General features: G+C 41.1%; 1 protein-coding gene across 5 annotated transcripts in view; it reads left to right on the top strand.

Annotated features, from left to right (window-relative positions):
- The window catches only part of AKT1 (AKT serine/threonine kinase 1), a 112,592-nt gene that overhangs the window by 55,856 nt on the left and 35,674 nt on the right, over positions 1 to 21,062 (top strand). For all 5 annotated transcript variants that reach the window (XM_050954182.1, XM_050954186.1, XM_050954185.1 and 2 more), the window contains 4 exons: positions 12,387 to 12,498; positions 18,348 to 18,495; positions 20,169 to 20,300; positions 20,477 to 20,542. In XM_050954182.1, coding sequence (XP_050810139.1) covers positions 12,387 to 12,498; positions 18,348 to 18,495; positions 20,169 to 20,300; positions 20,477 to 20,542 — 458 coding nt within the window. The remainder of the gene's footprint in view (positions 1 to 12,386; positions 12,499 to 18,347; positions 18,496 to 20,168; positions 20,301 to 20,476; positions 20,543 to 21,062) is intronic.

The raw sequence follows: 21,062 nt of genomic DNA, 5'->3' as shown, positions 1-21,062 counted from the left end.
TGTCATTTGAGACCCAGTTATGTTACAGCCTTGTCTCTCTGAGCCTGCTCACACCTCTCTCTCCCCCCCCAAATCTGATGGCCCACTTTCATTTGTCTTGGATTGGAGTCTGGCAGTCTGTGAAGCATGCTTGTAGTTGGGTAAAGGGACTGCCAAAATGTATAAAGCTAACTCAGGCTTCCTTTGCAAGTATCAGATGAAGAACACAGCCCAAAATACAATTTTCACTCTGCCAGTGGGATACATACAGCTAGCAGTGGCTCAGGGAAGGTTGATAATAGCAAAAGTGGGGACAGGCTTGCCCCAGAGTGTTACATACAAACTTTTCAATTCATTTTTCAGTAATTTTACAACTCCAAATGTTTGCTATATAGTGAAATTCAAGAAAACGGCTATTTCTCTGTCAAAAACTTGTGAAATTGCAGATTTTTCATGGCAAAACTACCCTTGCTCAAAGATTACACTCTGCTGCTGCCGGAAATCTTCACGTTTTCCATTAGAAAACAGCTCAGTTTTCACTCAAAGTGGTCTAATATTCAAGAAGAAACGGTTTTAAAAGAAGATAGGGCCATTTTCATATTTGTAATGAAATGAAAAAATTCAAATATTGAGTTTCAGCTTTGTTGTGAGTAAGTTGCACCCCCTTCCGTGAGGAAGAAAAAATAAGATGATGGATCTGATACTAACCACATTTCTGCACAGTAGGTGCAGAAATACAAGTTGCATCTAAAGTTTTGCAATCTGCAAGTCTCTCGCTACCCTAAGATCAGTCCTAGACTCTCATGCTTCAGATCGAATGGGGTTTGATCCCATCACTGTCTATGAAAGCATGTCTGAACAGCCGCTTCTGTAAAATCAGTCTTATCTTTATTTTAAAAAGGAAAAAAGAAAAAATCCTGCTTTTCCTTTGCCTACTTTAAATTTTGAAATGTCCATTCATCTGTTTGTGTAGCTCAAGGATACGGTTTGGAAATTTTCTCCCATAAAATACTTGTTGGTGATTTAAATTTATTCCATCAAAACTAATGCCTAATCCTGAGTGTGCAACTCCAACAGATTTGCAGGATTGGCTCTCTGCTTTTATTGGTAATTTATTTTGTTTTTCCTTCATTACCAAGAGAGGTGAGATAAGAGACCTTATAGCAAATAAGTGTTAATGCAGAACTTTTCTGAAATAATCTAAAACATTCCAGAGATCATGCAGGCAAATAACAAATAAGGTCTATTGCTATAAACCGCTTAGGTTAGTGGAATTCATAGAATATCAGGGTTGGAAGGAACCTCAGGAGGTCATCTAGTCCAACCCCTGCTCAAGGCAGTATCAATCCCCAGACAGATTTTTATCCCAGTTCCCAAAATGGCCGCCTCAAGGATTGAACTCAGAACCCTGGGTTTAGTAAGCCACTGCTCAAACCACTGAGCTATCCCTCCCCCCCCAATTCATATATTGATGGTAATCTCTGATTATCACACATATCTCCATATTAGATTATAACCCTCCTTTAAATTATGCATCTGAAAGAGGTAATTTATAGAAAAAATTAACATGAAAATAGAGACCCTGCTACAAGAAACAGATTATTTTTCCTGTCATCAAAATGTGGGTGAACTATGTTCTGTATAAGAGGTTTTGTCGCATTGGGTATATGACAACTGCAGTCCTGTCCATAAAACTAGTAGTAGTTTTATGGACAGGACTGTGTATCAGTGGCCAAGAATTCAGTGTTCTGGACCTTTTGTACAAGATGATCAGATTCCAGTAGATAACTTGACTTTATCAGCAATCTCCAGGTCTAGTGAATTTAAATACTTTGCTGACTCTGGGTGTAAGGTGGCATTCAGAACTCTGTTCTCACTTGTGCCTTGCTATCGTATGGTTAGGTCTATCCAGTAGCACAGAAAGAAGGCTTGCTATGAGACATAACATTCCTTATTTGCCTTTTCAAACCATCTCTTTTTCACCCGGGTGCTCTTCTTACTGTCTGTCCTTTTTCTGTTTTTTCTTTTTCACTTATAAAAAAACAAACAAAAAACCAAAACAGTGGGGAGTGAAGGATTCTTCCTTGACATTATTGGTTTAAAATGTGATGTCATTAAATATAGAGCAGAGTTTGACACCTTCATCACAAATAATCTGGCTTTTTGCTCAAGTGCTAGGGAAGCGCATATTGTGACATTTTAGAAAGTCACTAGGATAATACTAAGTGTCTTTCAAATACAAAATGGTAATTTGCATTTGAATGCCTTGGTGTCTGTTCCTGTTAGAAACAATTTCTCTGTCCTACTTATTTTAAGACCAAACGCCAAGAAAGAATCAAGAGGTTCTTGAGAATAGTTTACATCATTTTTTTTAAACAGGCTGCAGTTTATAGTACAGACTTTGTTGGAAATAGGGAATAATGGTATTGGTCCATTTGACAGGACTGACTGTTTTCTAAGTGGCCAAGTGATCCTCAGCTGATATTGGAGGTGTGAGTTTTTTTCATAGCAGAACGTAAAAATGTGATATCAGTCATATGTAGTATCATTGGGCCAGTAATAATTTTTTATTTATGCAGTGGTAGAGGTGTGCATGGTGCTGTACAGACTTATAAAAAGTGGTAACCTGTCCTGAGTAGTTTGTAAAGTACCACAAATAGCATTGTGTCAGATTTAAAGATTTTTTTTTTTTAAAAAAGAGGTATTTCCTGGGTTCATTGATAAAATAAAGTCCAGGAGACTCAGTTATGTCTGGAGGAAATTGGGTAGTAACTTAATTTATTTTTTTTAAAAATCTGTATGGTACAGTGCTTTAGTGTACTGCAAGTTAAAAATAAAGATTTCTGCATTTTGTAATATGTGCTGTTATGATTGAGCAGGGTAATTAGACAGCATATTGTTCACCAAACAAAACACTTCTGTGTGACATACTTGAATTATAGTGGTTATTAACTGACAAATCTCTATTATTCATCTTGCTGCATGCTTTAAAGATTGCTGGATCAGCAAGCTTAACAAATTTCAATGGACAGTGCTGATTTAGACAAAATATGTTGATATTTAATTGCTCTCGTTCTCTGTATTGAAAAACGTAGCATAGTTTGTTATGCTGAAGTTAAGTAGTTAATTTTTGTTTTTATGGTGACTTACAGAAATATTTCCCCTACTAGCTGAAAATATCTATTCATAGTTATCAAGTAGTGTAGCAAGCGGGTCCATGACAAGGACGTTGACTAAATACTTGTAAAAAAATATTTATTTAATAGTCTTTTAAAAATAATATTGAGCTGCAGGATACACAGAGCAGACAACTCATCATTTTTAAACTCATTAGCTATAGCTGGTATTATTATTTGTATTATATATTAGTATTTAGAGACCTCAGCAAAGATCAGTGCTCCATTGTGTTCAAACACAAAGTCCCTGCTCAAAGAGAACACAATCTAACTAGACAAGACAGACTAAAAATAGGAGGGGAAACAGGCAAAGAGAAGTAAAGTGACTTGCTCAAGGTCTCACCACAGGTCAGTTGCAGAGCTGGAGGTAGAACTCAGTCCACAGTCTTTTCGACTGGACCACGCTAACTCTTATCATAGTATACAGCGTAAACTACAGTTCCTTAAAAGATGGTGGCAGCTACAGGAACACATGCAGTAGAGGTGGGTGCAGCATAATAAAAGCATAACTGCATCTGTTTGTGGTGGTTCTTTAATGTTCATTTTTCTAGGGAATGAGGAAATGCTGTTTATCACACGAAAACCTTTCCATGACTCATTAATAAACTTTCTCTTTTCTTATTGCGGTTCTTTAGTAGGACACAGTATAACCTCAACATGCTATTAAAGAAAAATTAGATTTTCTTGTGATTAAAAAATGCAAAATGACTTATTGAAAAGCTTATAATTTCAGCAGCTAATGAGGCATGAAATATACTGCCAAAAATACAGAACCCAAATACACTGGCTGTAAATATTTAATCTTACAGACAATGTGCTAATTAAAGGCTTGAATTTAAAATGGGACACACTAAGTTTTCACAATAATAAAATTTGTCTAACAGTGCTAGAGTGTATACTCTTAAGAACAGAATGTATCCAGAATGACAGTACACATTACTAAATTGTATCTTACTGAAGGTGGAACCTGGTAGAAGCTTTAGTAGCAAGTAGAGATGTCGTCTTGACTTTTTATAGGACCTTTTGTTTACTATGAAGTTTATTTTAGAACTTTAAGACCAAATAATAGTGAGGCAGTGCTTTCAGAAAGCGCAGAACAAGAGACTTGATGCTGGAACACTAACAGCTAAGTTCAAAAACACTTCCCTTTTTTTCTTCTTTTTTTTTTTTTGGTCCTTTTTGTTTTTAGTTGGGTAATTAAGGTTCTCATTTGAAGGAGGAAGTCTATTGTTGTTATTATTATTAGAGTTCTGCTGAATGCAATTCAGAAAACTAGGTACAAAAACTGTCTTAAAATAGCCTGAAGATTGCTACTTAACTGAACTTATTTGAGTTTGTTCAGCTGACAGCAGCCATTCTGCTATTAATGAGCATCATCAATGTCAGCCCCAAATTTGAAGGATCTTTGTCATAAACAGATAGCTAAGGGTTAATGTCTCTTTCACCTGAAGCACCTGACCAGAGGACCAATCAGGAAACCGGATTTTTTCAACTTTGGGTGGAGGGAATTGAGTGTCTAAGGTCTTTTGTTTTCTGCCTGCCTGCTTTCTCTGAGCTTTGGAGAAGTAGTTCTACTTTCTAGTTTTCTGTTTCCAAGTGTAAGGACAAAGAGATCAGATAGTAAGTTATATGGTTTCTTTTCTTTGGTATTTGCATGAATATAAGTGCTGGAGTGCTTTGATTTGTATTCTTTTGGAATAAGGCTGTTTATTCAATATTCTTTTAAGCAATTGACCCTGTGTTGTATCATCTTAATACAGAGAGAACATTTGTACTTATTTTTCTTTCTTTTTTATATAAAGCTTTCTTTTAAGACCTGTTGGAGTTTTTCTTTACTTCAGGGAAATTGAGTCTGTACTCACCAGGGAATTGGTGGGAGGAAGAAATCAGGGGAGATCTGTGTGTGTTGAAGTGGCTAGCCTGATTTTGCATTCCCTCTGGGTGAAGAGGAAAGTACTTTTTGTTTCCAGGATTGGGAACAGAGAGGGAGATTCACTCTGTTTGGATTCACAGAGCTTGTGTCTGTGTATCTCTCCAGGAGCACCTGGAGGGGGGAAGGGAAAAAGGATTATTTCCCTTTGTTGTGAGACTCAAGGGATTTGGGTCTTGGGGTCCCCAGGGAAGGTTTTTCAGAGGGACCAGAGTGCCCCAAAACACTCTAATTTTTTGGGTGGTGGCAGCAAGTACCAGGTCCAAGCTGGTAACTAAGCTTGGAGGTTTTCATGCTAACCCCCATATCTTGGACGCTAAGGTCCAAATCTGGGACTAAGGTTATTATATGGTGTGCAGCTGGTGGGAGATAGACAGAACCCAGAAGCCAGTAGAAATATTATATTTTTCTTTTCTCTGCTAAGGGCTTTTTAGCAGAGAGAAGCAGTTGGTTTTAAAAGGGAACCAGAGAGAATTTTTTTTTCTGCTCTCTCTCGCAGTTTGTGGCTTGCATGTTAAGGGTCTTTTGTCATGCAATAGCCCTCCCATTAGGAGGCAAGTACCGGCACTTATATGCATGCAAATAAAGTGGTTTTTCTGGTTTCCTTTCATTGAACATTAGCTAGAGAGAGAAAAGGAAAAAAGCACTGTTGCTAGGCAGACTTCAGGAGGCAACAGAACCTGCAGTTCAGAAGATAAACACCGGAGGGCACCCCAACACAAGAAAACAGGAACCATGACTTCTAAGGCAAAAATTGACGCCGAAGAACAAATCAAAGAAGCTGAACACAGGCGACAGATGGAGATGAAAGAAAAGGAAGAAAGCATGAAACTGGCAGCCTTCCAAAGAGAACAGGCAGCCCAAGAGGCAGCACACAAAAGAAAACTAGAAGAAGAAGAGAGAGCCTACCGAAGGAAACAAGCAGAAGAAGAGTTGGCCCACCACCGAGAAATGGAAAAAACACCAAAAAGAAATGGAAAAAACAACAAAAAGAAATGGAAAAACAACAAAAAGAGAATGAAGAGAAGGAAAAACAGAGAAAACATGAACTGGAGTTGGCAAAAGCTGGGCTGCATGTGCCAGCCAACCCTAACAACCCGGCGCCAAATATTGCTCCACAGCACAGGAAATTTCCCACCTACAAGGCAGGTGATGACACCGAGGCCTTCTTGGAAAATTTTGAAAGAGCCTGTCTTGGGTACAGCATTCCCGAAGACCAGTACATGGTAGAATTGAGGTCACAGCTCAGTGGACCTTTAGCAGAGGTGGCAGCTGAAATGCCTAAGCACCAAATGAATGACTATAAACTTTTTCTAACCAAGGCCAGATACAGGATGGGGATAACCCCAGATCATGCCCGTCGGCGCTTCAGAACCCAAAAGTGGAAACCAGAGGTGTCATTTCCCAAACACGCCTACTACATTGCAAAAAACTATGAGGCCTGGCTAACAGGAAACAACATTCAAACCTTGGAAGAACTGAACCTCCTCATACAAATGGAGCAGTTCTTGGATGGTGTTCCTGAAGACATCACACGGTACATACAAGATGGAAACCCCAAGAATATCGCTGAGGCGGGGGAGATTGGAGCCAAATGGATGGAACTGGCAGAAAGCAAGAAAGCTACTGTCAAGGGGAACGATTACCCCAGGGGGCACACAGACCATAAACCCTACAACCGAGGACAGCCAAAGACCCCACATACCACCCAAGTAAAGCCACAGATACCCTACCCTTCAACCTCACCAGTCTCCAGTAACTCACCTCGGCCCAGTGACCCATCAGATGGAAGATGCTTTAAGTGTAATGAACTGGGACATATCAAGGCCAACTGTCCCAAGAACACCATGCGAGTGCAATTCATTACACCACCATCACACCAAAGATCCCCAGGCCCGGATGCTTCTCAAATACCCTTGGAGCGAAGGGAAAATTTGACAGTGGGCGGAAAGAAGGTTACTGCGTGGAGAGACACGGAGGCACAAGTGTCAGCTATCCACCAATCCTTCATTGACCCCAAATTCATCAACCCAAAGGCCAAAGTTACAATTTACCCCTTCATGTCACAAGCTGTAGACTTGCCTACAGCTCAACTGCCTGTCCAGTACAAAGGCTGGTCAGGAATGTGGACTTTTGCAGTCTATGACAATTATCCTATCCCCATGCTACTGGGGGAAGACTTGGCCAACCAGGTGAGGCGGGCCAAGAGAGTGGGAATGGTTACACGTAGCCAAACCAGGCAAGCTTCCAGACCCATTCCTGTTCCTGAACCGTCCACAGAGGCCCCGTCTGTGTTACCAGAGACCCAGACAGAGGTAGTGGACCCAGATTCCATGCCTACCACTGAAACAGCCACAGCATCTCCAGTCCCAGGCCCGGAACTGGAACAGCAACCAGCACCAACAAGTGCAACTACATCTTCAAACTCAACGCCAGAGGGCGCCAGCGAGCCAAAACTGGCAGAAGCCACAGACAGCCATACCCAAAAGGCTCGGCCAGAGCCTGAAATACCCTCAGGTGCACCAGCGGAGAGCGGTTCACCAGCAACGGAAACAACCCCATCACCTACATCGCTTCCAGAGGGACCAAGCCCAAGTCCACAGTCTGAGGAAGAACTGGTGACCCCAGACTCAAGGGAACAGTTCCAGACTGAGCAGGAAGCGGATGACAGCCTTCAGAAAGCTTGGGCGGCGGCACGGAGCACCCCACCGCCTCTCAGCTCTTCTAATCGATCCCGGTTTGTTATAGACCAAGGACTTTTATACAAGGAAATTCTTTCTGGTGGACACCGGGAAGAATGGCAGCCGCAAAAACAGTTGGTGGTTCCAACTAAGTACCGGGGGAAGCTCTTAAGCTTAGCCCATGATCATCCCAGTGGCCATGCTGGGGTGAACAGAACCAAGGACCGGTTGGGGAAGTCCTTCCACTGGGAGGGGATGGGCAAGGACGTTGCCAAGTATGTCCGGTCTTGTGAGGTATGCCAAAGAGTGGGAAAGCCTCAAGACCAGGTCAAGGCCCCTCTCCAGCCACTCCCCATAATTGAGGTCCCATTTCAGCAAGTAGCTGTGGATATTCTGGGCCCTTTCCCAAAAAAGACGCCCAGAGGAAAGCAGTACGTACTGACTTTAGTGGACTTTGCTACCCGATGGCCAGAAGCAGTCGCTCTAGGCAACACCAGGGCTAACACTGTGTGCCTGGCCCTAACAGACATCTTTGCCAGGGTAGGTTGGCCCTGCGACATCCTTACAGATTCAGGGTCTAATTTCCTGGCAGGGACCATGGAAAAACTGTGGGAAACTCATGGGGTGAATCACTTGGTTGCCACCCCATACCACCATCAAACCAATGGCCTGGTGGAAAGGTTCAATGGAACTTTGGGGGCCATGATACGAAAATTCATCAACGAATTCTCCAATAATTGGGACCTAGTGTTGCAGCAGTTGCTGTTTGCCTACAGGGCTGTACCACATCCCAGTTTAGGGTTTTCACCATTTGAACTTGTGTATGGTCACGAGGTTAAGGGGCCATTACAGTTGGTGAAGCAGCAATGGGAGGGGTTTACGCCTTCTCCAGGAACTAACATTCTGGACTTTGTAAGCAACCTACAAAGCACCCTCCGACACTCTTTAGCCCTTGCTAGAGAGAACCTAAAGGATGCTCAAGAAGAGCAAAAGGCCTGGTATGACAGACATGCCAGAGAACGTTCCTTCAAGGTAGGAGACCAGGTTATGGTCTTGAAGGCGCAACAGGCCCATAAGATGGAAGCATCATGGGAAGGGCCATTCACGGTCCAAGAGCGCCTGGGAGCTGTAAACTACCTCATAGCATTTCCCAATTCCTCACTAAAGCCTAAAGTGTACCATGTTAATTCTCTCAAGCCTTTCTATTCCAGAGACTTACAGGTTTGTCAGTTTACAGTCCAGGGAGATGATGCTGAGTGGCCTGACGGTGTCTACTACGACGGGAAAAAAGACGGTGGCGTGGAAGAGGTGAACCTCTCAACCACTCTGGAACGTCTGCAGCGGCAGCAAATCAAGGAGCTGTGCACTAGCTTCGCCCCATTGTTCTCAGCCACCCCAGGACGGACTGAACGGGCATACCACTCCATTGATACAGGTAATGCTCACCCAATCAGAACCCCACCCTACCGAGTGTCTCCTCATGCCCAAGCTGCTATAGAACGGGAGATCCAGAACATGCTACAGATGGGTATAATCCGCTCATCTACCAGTGCATGGGCATCTCCAGTGGTTCTGGTACCCAAACCCGATGGGAAAATACGCTTTTGCGTGGACTACCGTAAGCTAAATGCTGTAACTCGTCCGGACAACTATCCAATGCCACGTACCGATGAGCTATTGGAAAAGTTGGGACGTGCCCAGTTCATCTCTACAATAGACTTAACCAAGGGGTACTGGCAAGTACCGCTAGATGAACCTGCCAAGAAGAGGTCAGCATTCGTCACCCATGCGGGGGTGTATGAATTCAATGTCCTTCCTTTCGGCCTTCGAAATGCACCCGCCACCTTCCAGAGGCTGGTAGATGGTCTACTAGCTGGACTGGGAGAATTTGCAGTTGCCTACCTCGATGATGTGGCCATTTTTTCAGACTCCTGGCCCAAACACCTACTACACCTGGAAAAGGTCTTTGAGCGCATCAGGCAGGCAGGACTAACTGTTAAGGCCAAAAAGTGTCAAATAGGCCAAAACAGAGTGACTTACCTGGGGCACCAGGTGGGTCGAGGAACCATAAACCCCCTACAGGCCAAGGTGGATGCTATCCAAAAGTGGCCTGTCCCAAAGTCAAAGAAGCAGGTCCAATCCTTCTTAGGCTTGTCCGGATACTACAGGCGATTTGTACCACACTACAGCCAAATCGCTGCCCCACTGACCGACCTGACCAAAAAAACCCAGCCAAATGCAGTTAAGTGGACTGATGAGTGTCAAAAGGCCTTTACCCAACTTAAGGCAACGCTCATGTCTGACCCTGTGCTCAGGGCCCCGGACTTTGACAAGCCATTCCTAGTAACCACAGATGCATCTGAGCGTGGTATAGGAGCGGTGCTCATGCAGGAAGCAACAGATCACAACTTCCATCCTGTCGTGTTTCTCAGCAAGAAACTGTCTGAGAGGGAAAGTCACTGGTCAGTCAGTGAAAAGGAATGCTATGCCATTGTGTACGCCCTGGAAAAGCTACGCCCATATGTTTGGGGACGGCGGTTCCAACTACAAACTGACCATGCTGCACTAAAGTGGCTTCATACTGCCAAGGGGAACAACAAAAAACTTCTTCGTTGGAGTTTAGCTCTCCAAAATTTTGATTTTGAAATTCAACACATCACAGGAGCTTCTAATAAAGTTGCTGATGCACTCTCCCGTGAGAGTTTCCCAGAATTCAGTAGTTAAAAAGTGTTCTTAAAATGTAGAAGTCTGTTAGTTATATACTTAGGAGTATATGTAAAGGTGTATGTGTTGTATTAATCTGTTTATTTTCAAGTTCTAGAAGGAAATCGCCGCCAGTGAGCTTCCCCACTGTCTGCAATTTGGGGGGCGTGTCATAAACAGATAGCTAAGGGTTAATGTCTCTTTCACCTGAAGCACCTGACCAGAGGACCAATCAGGAAACCGGATTTTTTCAACTTTGGGTGGAGGGAATTGAGTGTCTAAGGTCTTTTGTTTTCTGCCTGCCTGCTTTCTCTGAGCTTTGGAGAAGTAGTTCTACTTTCTAGTCTTCTGTTTCCAAGTGTAAGGACAAAGAGATCAGATAGTAAGTTATATGGTTTCTTTTCTTTGGTATTTGCATGAATATAAGTGCTGGAGTGCTTTGATTTGTATTCTTTTGGAATAAGGCTGTTTATTCAATATTCTTTTAAGCAATTGACCCTGTGTTGTATCATCTTAATACAGAGAGAACATTTGTACTTATTTTTCTTTCTTTTTTATATAAAGCTTTCTTTTAAGACCTGTTGGAGTTTTTCTTTACTTCAGGGAAATTGAGTCTGTACTCACCAGGGAATTGGTGGGAGGAAGAAATCAGGGGAGATCTGTGTGTGTTGAAGTGGCTAGCCTGATTTTGCATTCCCTCTGGGTGAAGAGGAAAGTACTTTTTGTTTCCAGGATTGGGAACAGAGAGGGAGATTCACTCTGTTTGGATTCACAGAGCTTGTGTCTGTGTATCTCTCCAGGAGCACCTGGAGGGGGGAAGGGAAAAAGGATTATTTCCCTTTGTTGTGAGACTCAAGGGATTTGGGTCTTGGGGTCCCCAGGGAAGGTTTTTCAGAGGGACCAGAGTGCCCCAAAACACTCTAATTTTTTGGGTGGTGGCAGCAAGTACCAGGTCCAAGCTGGTAACTAAGCTTGGAGGTTTTCATGCTAACCCCCATATCTTGGACGCTAAGGTCCAAATCTGGGACTAAGGTTATGTCAATCTTAAAGCTGTCTGTCCCATGAGGAATGTCCGTAAAATACTAAATGTGGCTTGGAAAGAAAGGAGAAAAAAAAGGACCACTTCATTCCTAAGAGATGCAGAAATGATTTTGTGAAGAAAGTGCCATGTGTGAATGATGATATAAGGAGTCCACTTAATGGTTTCTGGATGTTATGAAATGATCCATACTTCTGGGGAATTGTTAGTTTAGATTGTGTTGTTGTATCTGCAGGGGTGAAAGCTGTCATCAGAGTTTAACATGGGTGTCTACACATCCATTATCTGAGTGTTTTTTTTAAGCTAAGAAGGTCCTTTTTGGAATGCGCCTTTGTGATCTGCCCTTGATAATAAGGTAATAAGGACTGGAGGTACTTTCCTCCAGAGACTTTTGTTGATCTTTCTGTTAGCCACGCAGGTCTTTATAGAAGAAGCACTGCAAACACACTCTCTGCTAACTTCTTCAAAGCTATGGGCCTGATCCTATGTGACTGAAGCTGATGAGGGCTTTGCCATTAAGCTCAGTGGATGCCATAATCAGACCCATTGTGAACTGCCCCTGTCATGTGCTGTGCTCCCAACAATCACGGGAATGTGGGACCTGAGTTTGGATCTCTAGTGGTATTACACTGTACGGCTGGTCTGCTCTGAAAGCTTTAAATAGATAAATAGAACTTGATTCAAGCAAAGCTTATATGACGTTCTACTGAGCTATTTATTGGTTTCATCAGCATAGCAAACTGTCTTATGTCTCCTAAAGAAGTACTTAGTGATTTCTGTGGCTGATTAATTGCAACAGTTTGCTAGATAAGAATAAAGACAAATGATTATTTAAACCTGCTTATGTACCATGACTTTTTCTTCCTTGATTGTGGTAGAATGCCAGCTGATGAAGACAGAACGACCTAAACCAAACACATTCATCATTAGATGCCTCCAGTGGACTACAGTAATTGAAAGAACATTTCATGTGGAGACTCCAGAGGAGCGGTATGTTTCATTCATATTTAATACATAAACTACTTGTAAAAGCAGATGTGAATGTTCAGCACTATTAGTGCAGTCCTTGCAAAAGCTCTGATTTCTCAGATGACATTAGGTCTAGATCACGGGTAGGCAACCTATGGCACTTGTGCCGAAGGCGGCATGCGAGCTGATTTTCAGTGGCACTCACACTGCCCGGATCCAGGCCACCGGTCCGGGAGGCTCTACATTTTAATTTAATTTTAAATGAAGCTTCTTAAACATTTTTAAAACCTTATTTACTTTACACACAACAATAGTTTAGTTATATATTATAGACTTATAGAAAGAGCCCTTCTAAAAACGTTAAAATGTATTACTGGCACGCGAAACTTTAAATGAGAGTGAATAAATGAAGACTTGGCACACTGCTTCTGAAAGGTTGCCGACCCCTGGTCTAGATTCTAATAGGTTTACGTTTTCAAAAGTCCAAATGATCATAGATGTCTCAATTTTGGAGTGGTCCATCCTGAGAGGCCTCTGGCTTGGTTTTTTCAGAGGGTGAGTGCTCGGCATTACTGAAAATTAGGCCCCATACTAGTTGTTGATTTCCAGGCTCTCCTCACATAAGAAATAAAGGTTCTCCCATCTTGAGATCACTGGAGAGTGGTCAGCACAAAGCAAAACAAAGACCTCAGCAGAATTGAGCTGTCTCAGCCTACTGACCCTTTTTGAGGACATCTTTTTAAGGAACAAGTGAGTTGTATTGCTGCCACCTGCTAATGAGTTATGTAAATAAGATGATAAAAGTGATGACAGAGAAGTACTATGCTGCTGCAGGAGACTTGTATTTCAGCTGTTGAAGGAAACAGAGCTGAGGAATGTATCCTGTCCTCTGACTAGTGGAGAATTGATCTCTTACCTCCTGAGAGAACAGAATCCCAGCATAGCTATTTACAGCTACTGGCTGTTTAAATATTTAAATTGAAGTTCAGCTGTTGAATTTAGATTATTCTGGTATCATTGTGGGGTATTTAAAATCCCAGTCCTCCCTATGTGTGACACAGGCGCAATATTTGTCTTTAAATTCGGCACATTTTTACCTGGTTCTCTTTAGCATATTTTCTACTTAGTCTTTCATTCATTAATTCGAGTTGGTCATATTTGTAGCTTATGATTCTGTTATGACGACATGGGGAGGATGAAAACAAACTAAAGCAAAGTAAATTATGTGTTTTCTTTTATCACTTTGTTGCAAATGGCCCCAAAAGTGACTGAGACACCTTCCATTTCAGGGAGATTGCATTTCAGTCCTATTTTTGTCCCTCCCAACCAATTAGGCTGCATCCAGGGTGGATAAAAATCGGATTCTTTTTATATAAATTGTATTTTTTTGATAAATTTTTTTCTCAAAAAGCATTTTATCTAAAGATAGTTTTAATTAAGATACATTATTGCTCAAAGATATCTCATAAGGGAATAGGGATTCTAAATTCTAATTCTATAGTATGAGACAACATATTCATGTAATGTTTAAGAAAAGTTTTGTAAATGAGTTCCAATAGTTCATGGATTAGGGACCCAATCTTATGGGGTTCCAGGGGCTTCTGTGTAGATTATTTAGGTTAATCTTTCTGTCTACCCAATGGGACTTAGTGCTCAGTCTAGAAGGTGCCATTAGAGATGCTTAGTTTTGCAGCAGTTCTCAAACTGTGGATTTGTGTCTCCAGAGGTAACATGATTGTTAACAGCAAAAATGGTTTTAAATAAATAAATAAATAAATAATATATAGAGGTGAGAAATAACAGACCTCAACTATATTGCCCCTCTGCAGATTTGTGTACACAGAGTCAATCCCTTACCTCTCTCTCTCTCTAAAAGTGAAAGGTTTCCAAAAGTGCAAAGAATAGAAGCTTGTTGGGGGCTGAATAGATCTGGACAAGGAGAAGAAGACTGGAGATAAATGTGAGAAGGGAGGGACATATGCTTGTTTTGTTAAAATATGTGTTTGCTGTTGAAGAAAAAAAATCCAGAATACTTAATATTGTTATTTTAGTTAAATAAAACAATTTAAATGTCTGTCTGATGGTGATCTCCTCCTAATACAGCATAACAAGAAAATCCTCCAAATATCAATGATTAACCTGTTCAATTGGAGATAGTTCATCTCCCAATTACTTCATAAATATCTGCTTCAATTACCTTTGGTAAATGAAATAACCAAACAATCATTCATTTTCTGATATAGCTGTAAAACTAATCTGAAAAGTTTTCAAAATAAATCACTTAGAAAATATATAGTGTGGACCTTCTAAAAATGAAACCTACATCTATCTCTGAGTTGTGCAGAATATGTATTAAGGTTACAACAACCAACAAGAATGCACTTTTATGTAGAAATCCATGATTAAATCAAATCCACCCTGGCTGCATCACAGCCTGGGACTGCTCATACTAGTCATCTGTTGAACATATGTCTAAAGGTACATCTATATTTGTAGTGGTGTGTAGAATACACTCACTGCATGCCCAGCTAGAACGGTATAAATAGCAGTGTAGACGGCTTAAGTGAATAGAGTAGAGTGCCCTACACACCTGAACCGCAAGGTATATACTGTATGTGGTGCTCTGCATGTCTAAGCAGTGCTTCCCACATCAACACTGCCATTTTTAGCAGTGTAGCATCCTGCTGTTGGAGCCTTTTCCTGCTGCAGTGCCTAGCGAAAGACTCCGTCAGCAGGGATCTGCTGGAACCTTTCCCCACTCCCAGAGCCTTTCGTGTAACTATACACTGCAGTGAGTGTGGACACAGCCTGCCGTTCACTGTGGCTTCTAGCTACACGTTGCCTACATGCCTCCGCCAGTGTACACAGTATCTAAGGGTGAAATCCTGGCCCCAGTGAAGTCAATGGCATTTCACCCACAATCTATAAAAGAGAGCTAAAATTAGGCTTAAAAATAGATGTAGCTTGAACGTCCTTTTATCCTTTAAACCCAAAAGCTGCTTTTAAGAGGGAAATGGAGAAATGTGAACACAAATGGAGGAAGGATGTTTTATTTGTAATGGTTATTTTTAATGTTTAGAGGTGGGGCATAAAGACAGGCATTCCTGATGTTGAAGAAAAATCTGTGCCTTTGTTCAGAAACTGTTATTCTGGGTGCAAATGTGACGTGCTTTCCCACCTCTTGGCATCTCAAGGGCCTAACCTCAAGACTCCAGTGTCTGAGGATCTTCTGAGCAAGGGTTGATCATGCAAGTTAAGGTTGCCTGGACAAAATCCACAGGTTTTGCTAACATCACTCCACATCTCCTCTTGAAGGATAGGCAGATATTCTCCAGACAGAGAATACTAAATTGGACGTAATTTGGCTAAATAAACTAGATAGGACAACTGTATTATTAAGATAGTGAAAAATTCAGGGTACTGCAGGGCAAGAGTGAGGGGTGTCCAAGGTAATGCCAGTGTAACTGCTATAGTTTTAATTAGAATTTTATGCCAGATACTCTGTCTTGCCTGGACCTTGTTTTGTTTTTTCCTATTTTATTTTTCAAACTGAAGTTCAGCTGTTTTGAAAGATGTACTTCTAAAGCAATGGCCCTTCAAAAATGCACCTGGGAAATATATCTTCCCGGATTCTATGTGTCTGCCTGTAAACTACTTACTGTAGTGTGTTCACTCTAGTGCATATTTGCAGGTGCAGTTGTGGAGGCGTATTTGAAAAATGTGACGCTTTGTATGTTACGATGAAGTGCAAACAGCAGTATCTGCATTTTAAATATTTTTAACACTTGCTTCTTCTTAGGAAGATCTTTTGAAGAAATGTCAGTGTAATAATGGGAGCCTGTGCTGCAGACTCACTCTTTCCAGAATGTTAGAATTAAAGGCTCTCAATTACTTTTCCCTGTCTAGCTGTAGGGTGGGATTTTCCAGTGTGTTTAGCATTGGTCTCTCTCTGCTCCAACTGTAGTTACTGGGAGTTTTTTTTACCTGTGATTTAGTGGGAGCAGAGTTAGACCAATGCCAAATACTTTTGAAAATCTTTTGTAAATTGGATACTCCTGTGCAGCATTTTTTATTATGTTAATCACAGAACATTTCACATGTAGCTGTTTCAATATTGAATAAATAGGTTGCTAAAATGTGAGTGTTGATGTTAACTGGTGAAGCGGTGTCATTCAGTAAAGATTTCTGAAATTCATCAGCTTTTCAGTGGTGTTTCCTTTGGCTTCATTCTGTTCTTTGTCAGGAATTGTGCTGTAAATAAATCTAGAAAATGAAGTCTATGGAAACAGTTTAAAAAGAAACATTTTCCTGTTTTTAGCTCTGTCCTGGCTTCAGTCAGTGAATACTGCTTACCAAGTGCAAATTTTATGTTAAAGACAAAGAAGTGGGCGGGTCCAATAGGTTTCCCAGGCTTTTCACAGCCATTTAGAATATCTAACTTCCATTTTTCGGCTCTTGTCCATTGGTATCAAGAGTTTGCGTGTATTAAGGACATAGCGAGCTCATCTCCTAAGGGCTTCTCTGCTGGCCAGGGTATGTTAATTAACCTCTCCTAACCATGACCGTTTTCCTAGTGTGTATACATTGTAACATCTTTTAACTTGACAGAGCAGGTCAAGGTGAAGGATAGGCTTTTTACCTGAGTACACTTTCACCTGCTTATTTGAAGAAGAAGGCACTGCAGTTTGTCCAGGGTAGGAAAAAGGTTGTGGCTAGACTGAGGTAAGTTAATAAACCAACTGAATCGCAACCCATTTTTCTAATGTAGATAAGTGCTCAGTAGAAACCTCTTAAGGTTCACCAAAAAAACCCAATACTTTTTCCTTCGCTGCTAATTACCACTTTTGTCAATCTGCCGACACCTAAACTTAATCCACTTTATTTTTTGTTTTGGCCTTTCTAGCAAGTTGGGGGTAAGGATGAGGGAAAATACTTGACAAGGTTACAGTTACAAATTTAAAATAAACTATTGTTTGTATGTGAATTGTTGTTTTGGTAGACTTGCATTGAAATGAACCAGAAGGCAAGAGCATTCACTCCAGTAGCTTCCTACAATGTGAAATTTCCCACAAGACACTTTCACTGCAATTGGAGTCGTCTCCAAAGGAATAGAGAGGCAGTAGTAGAGCATCTGTTGCTGAAACAATTGTGGACACTTTTCTGTACCCTGGTACCTGCATCTAAGATCAAAAATACTATCTTGGGGGGGGCGGGGAATCCCAAAACAGGGAGAGAACAACCAACAAAAGCAGAGATATTTTGTGAAACGCTACAGCTGTATTGTATACAAGCATTGTAACACATTTAGTGTCTTCTCTGACAACCCAAGAACCCTGGGCAATGTTATCTGGTAGTGGAAAACATATTCATTTAAAAAATGGCATGTGTGTGTGATGAGTTGTCGCTGTGTGTCGAACTCTTGCATATTTTTGTTACAATGTACTGTGAAAAAGCGAGTATGTGTTAAATAGCTCTGTGCTGTGGAAGTGCCTTGTAGCTTTTTGGCTTTGGCAGGCCTAATGTTGAGATGTAATGTGTGTATCCTTAGACCATGTGTTGCCCTAAAGATTGAATGTGCATTTTAGAAATTTTGCTATATATTGAAGGTCCTAGTTATTGTATTCATATTGCAGGGACTTGAGTCATCTCCTGTTTCTAAAATAATTAATAGCTGTAATAATGGATATATACATTAAAAGTGTTTTTTGAAAACCAACTTTTATATCTTAGAAACACATGGGATTTTTCACCATTCATTGAATTGGTTTTACATTATCAGATAATCACGTTTTATTCTTTTGTGACTCTTGCTGAGGCAGATGGTAATCTGAGGTCATGAATAACAAATGTCATTGCTTACATTTTCTCAGGGAAGAATGGACAAAAGCCATCCAAACAGTAGCAGACAGCCTTAAAAAACAGGAGGAGGAAATGATGGATTTTAGATCTGGTTCCCCTAGTGATAATTCAGGTGCTGAAGAAATGGAAGTTTCTATGACAAAACCAAAACACAAAGTGGTAAGTTAGTATAGCAGGATCAGTGTTTTTAAAGGGAACCTTGTTACATGTGCACACCTAGCTGATGCCACAGCTCCAAGCTTTGAGTCCAGCGTCAGCTGTCAGCCAGTAATCCTTTATTAGATTCTGAATAATTATAAGGGAAGGGGCACTATTAGGTTTATTGAATGCAAGCGAGAGGCAGCCATTAAGACCTCCCCCCTCCCCCCATAGCAATATATTTGTTTCTGAGAAGATCCTACCCTGTAAATTATAGTAAGGCTTTCTTCTATGCCCTTGCCTCTTTTTCTTCCATTTGTTCCCAGAGTTGTGCCTGTGTTTTGAGAAAATGAACCAAAACAATGAACAGCAAAAGCATCTTGGCTGTCAAATTGCATCATTAATGAACATGCACCGTAGGCTTTGACGTTTGGTTATGCTACAAAATTACATTTATACCAACCTAGGCAACTACCCATATGCCACTCTGAACCATGGCTGCCATCAGTTTAACATGACCCCTACTAATTGGGCCCTTAGCATCTTGCCGGAGGATTCCAGTAGGATGCTGCAGGACCTCACTAGCTTAGCCAGTGTGGCATGGAGGTGGTGGAGAGTTTCTCAGCTATGGTGCGCTGATTCACTCTGAGTAAGGATCGGTCTGAATGACTGTTTAGATCAGGGGTAGTCAATAGGTGGTTCATGGGCCAAATCCAGACTGCCAGATGCATTTGAATGGACCCCGAAATCTTTTTATTTACTACGTGTTATCATCATTGTTGTTTTTAATGATTTTCTCTGGAGTCTGGACCTTGACTATATCTTGACCAAGAAATTTGGGCCTTGACAAAGAAAATTGACTACCCTTGGTTTAGATCCTGAAACCAATTGTCCCACACAACCAAAAGTACAGTCTTGCTTTTGTTAATGCAGTTCAAAGTGAACTAAACCAGTCCTAGCAGAGCTTGCATTGTGGAAGTAGAGTTTGTCATGTTTTCAGTCAGGGAGCAAGAAAGCTGTTATCAGGAGCATCTCTTAATACTTTCTAGCAAGGAACTTGTGAGCCCCTGGATACACAGACCTTCTGTCGCACCCTTGGCACTGCCCCTCGAAGATGCTGGAATAGGATCCAAGAGACCAACCCTTTCCTATTTTCCCTCCACCTTTTTTAATAGAAAACAAACAAGAACGAGAAAGATTGCACATGGACTATGTGGTTTCTGCACATTTTCTATCCCCATTCTGTGGGTCACAGCAAGGCTGATCCCCCATAAATATGGGGAGACTTATTCTCATGTCAAAACGTCAGAGCGGGAATCGGACTGACAGATCTTTAGGATGAGAGATGTGGGTGGCCTTCCTAAGCTTGCTCACTGACATAGGCTGCATGGCCAAAACACCTATTTTGGCTCTTACCTATTTCACATAAAGAATTTCTCAGTTAAATAGAGGAGGGTTTTTTTGTTTGTTTTGTTAAGCAATTCAATGGCTTTGAAGTGTCAGATCCTTGGAAGTGTAACAGTCATATTCTTTTTGAAGAACTAGTTTCTGATTTTAACTCTCTAGAAGCAAATCATAAACGGTATATGCGTCATTTTAACTGACCAAAATGGTCAGTTCATCTACTTAGGATACTATTTACATGTATTATGAGGTTGATCATGACCTATATTTAACTTAAATATCTTTAACAGACCATGAATGAGTTTGAATATCTTAAACTTCTGGGAAAAGGCACTTTTGGGAAGGTCATTCTAGTTAAAGAAAAAGCAACTGGACGATATTATGCTATGAAAATCCTGAAGAAGGAAGTTATTGTTGCAAAGGTGAGTAAATTAAAACGTTCTGGGCCGAATTCACCCCTGGTGTAACCCTCTAGCTTCTGGAGAGTGACCTCAGAGTTGCAATTTACCCTGTGTAAGTGACTACTTATTTGTTGTTTTTAATGGAACTCTTGTTCTTTAGTGATTGCATTGATAACTTTCTCTGGGTGGCATTGCAGGATGAAGTAGCACACACGCTGACAGAAAACCGCGTTTTACAGAATTCTAGGCACCCATTCTTAACAGTAAGTGTTCCTCATTTTTTAGTACATCTAGTAAGCAAATTCAGCATTGTCACAGCTACGGCTTTCCTCCTTATTATCATGATGATAAAACAAGTCTCACAGGTGTAGGTTTTTAACAGTAACTAGTGTGTTGGGGTACCTTGATTTTTTGGGGTGCACAACTTGCGACACTTTCAAAGATCCTGATTTTCAGAGGGTAGATGCTCAGTGCTTTATGGTGTCTCAGTTTGGGCCCCCAGAATTGTTAATCACTTTTGAAAATATACCAGAGACTGGACACTGTACAGTATATGTTTGTTTACTTTTTATTACAGAATACTGTCAGAGTTGACAAACCCCAAAACCTGCTCCTCCCTTCCTCCACAAGAATGTTATTGATTCAAATGTGCCACCTAGTAATGCAGATTGACATGGTTGTTTGTATATAATAGTACGCTTGCATAAATCAAAATATATCTTCAAAGCAAAGGGCTGCAACTGCCTGACTTGAAAACGCAGCTGTAAGCCTTGGTCATGACCC

Source organism: Gopherus flavomarginatus, chromosome 5, assembly GCF_025201925.1.
Source record: "Gopherus flavomarginatus isolate rGopFla2 chromosome 5, rGopFla2.mat.asm, whole genome shotgun sequence".
In the NCBI taxonomy this organism is placed as follows: Eukaryota; Metazoa; Chordata; order Testudines; family Testudinidae; genus Gopherus; species Gopherus flavomarginatus.
The sequence above is the reverse complement of the archived record's forward strand: the minus strand, read 5'-3'. Positions and strand labels throughout refer to the sequence as shown.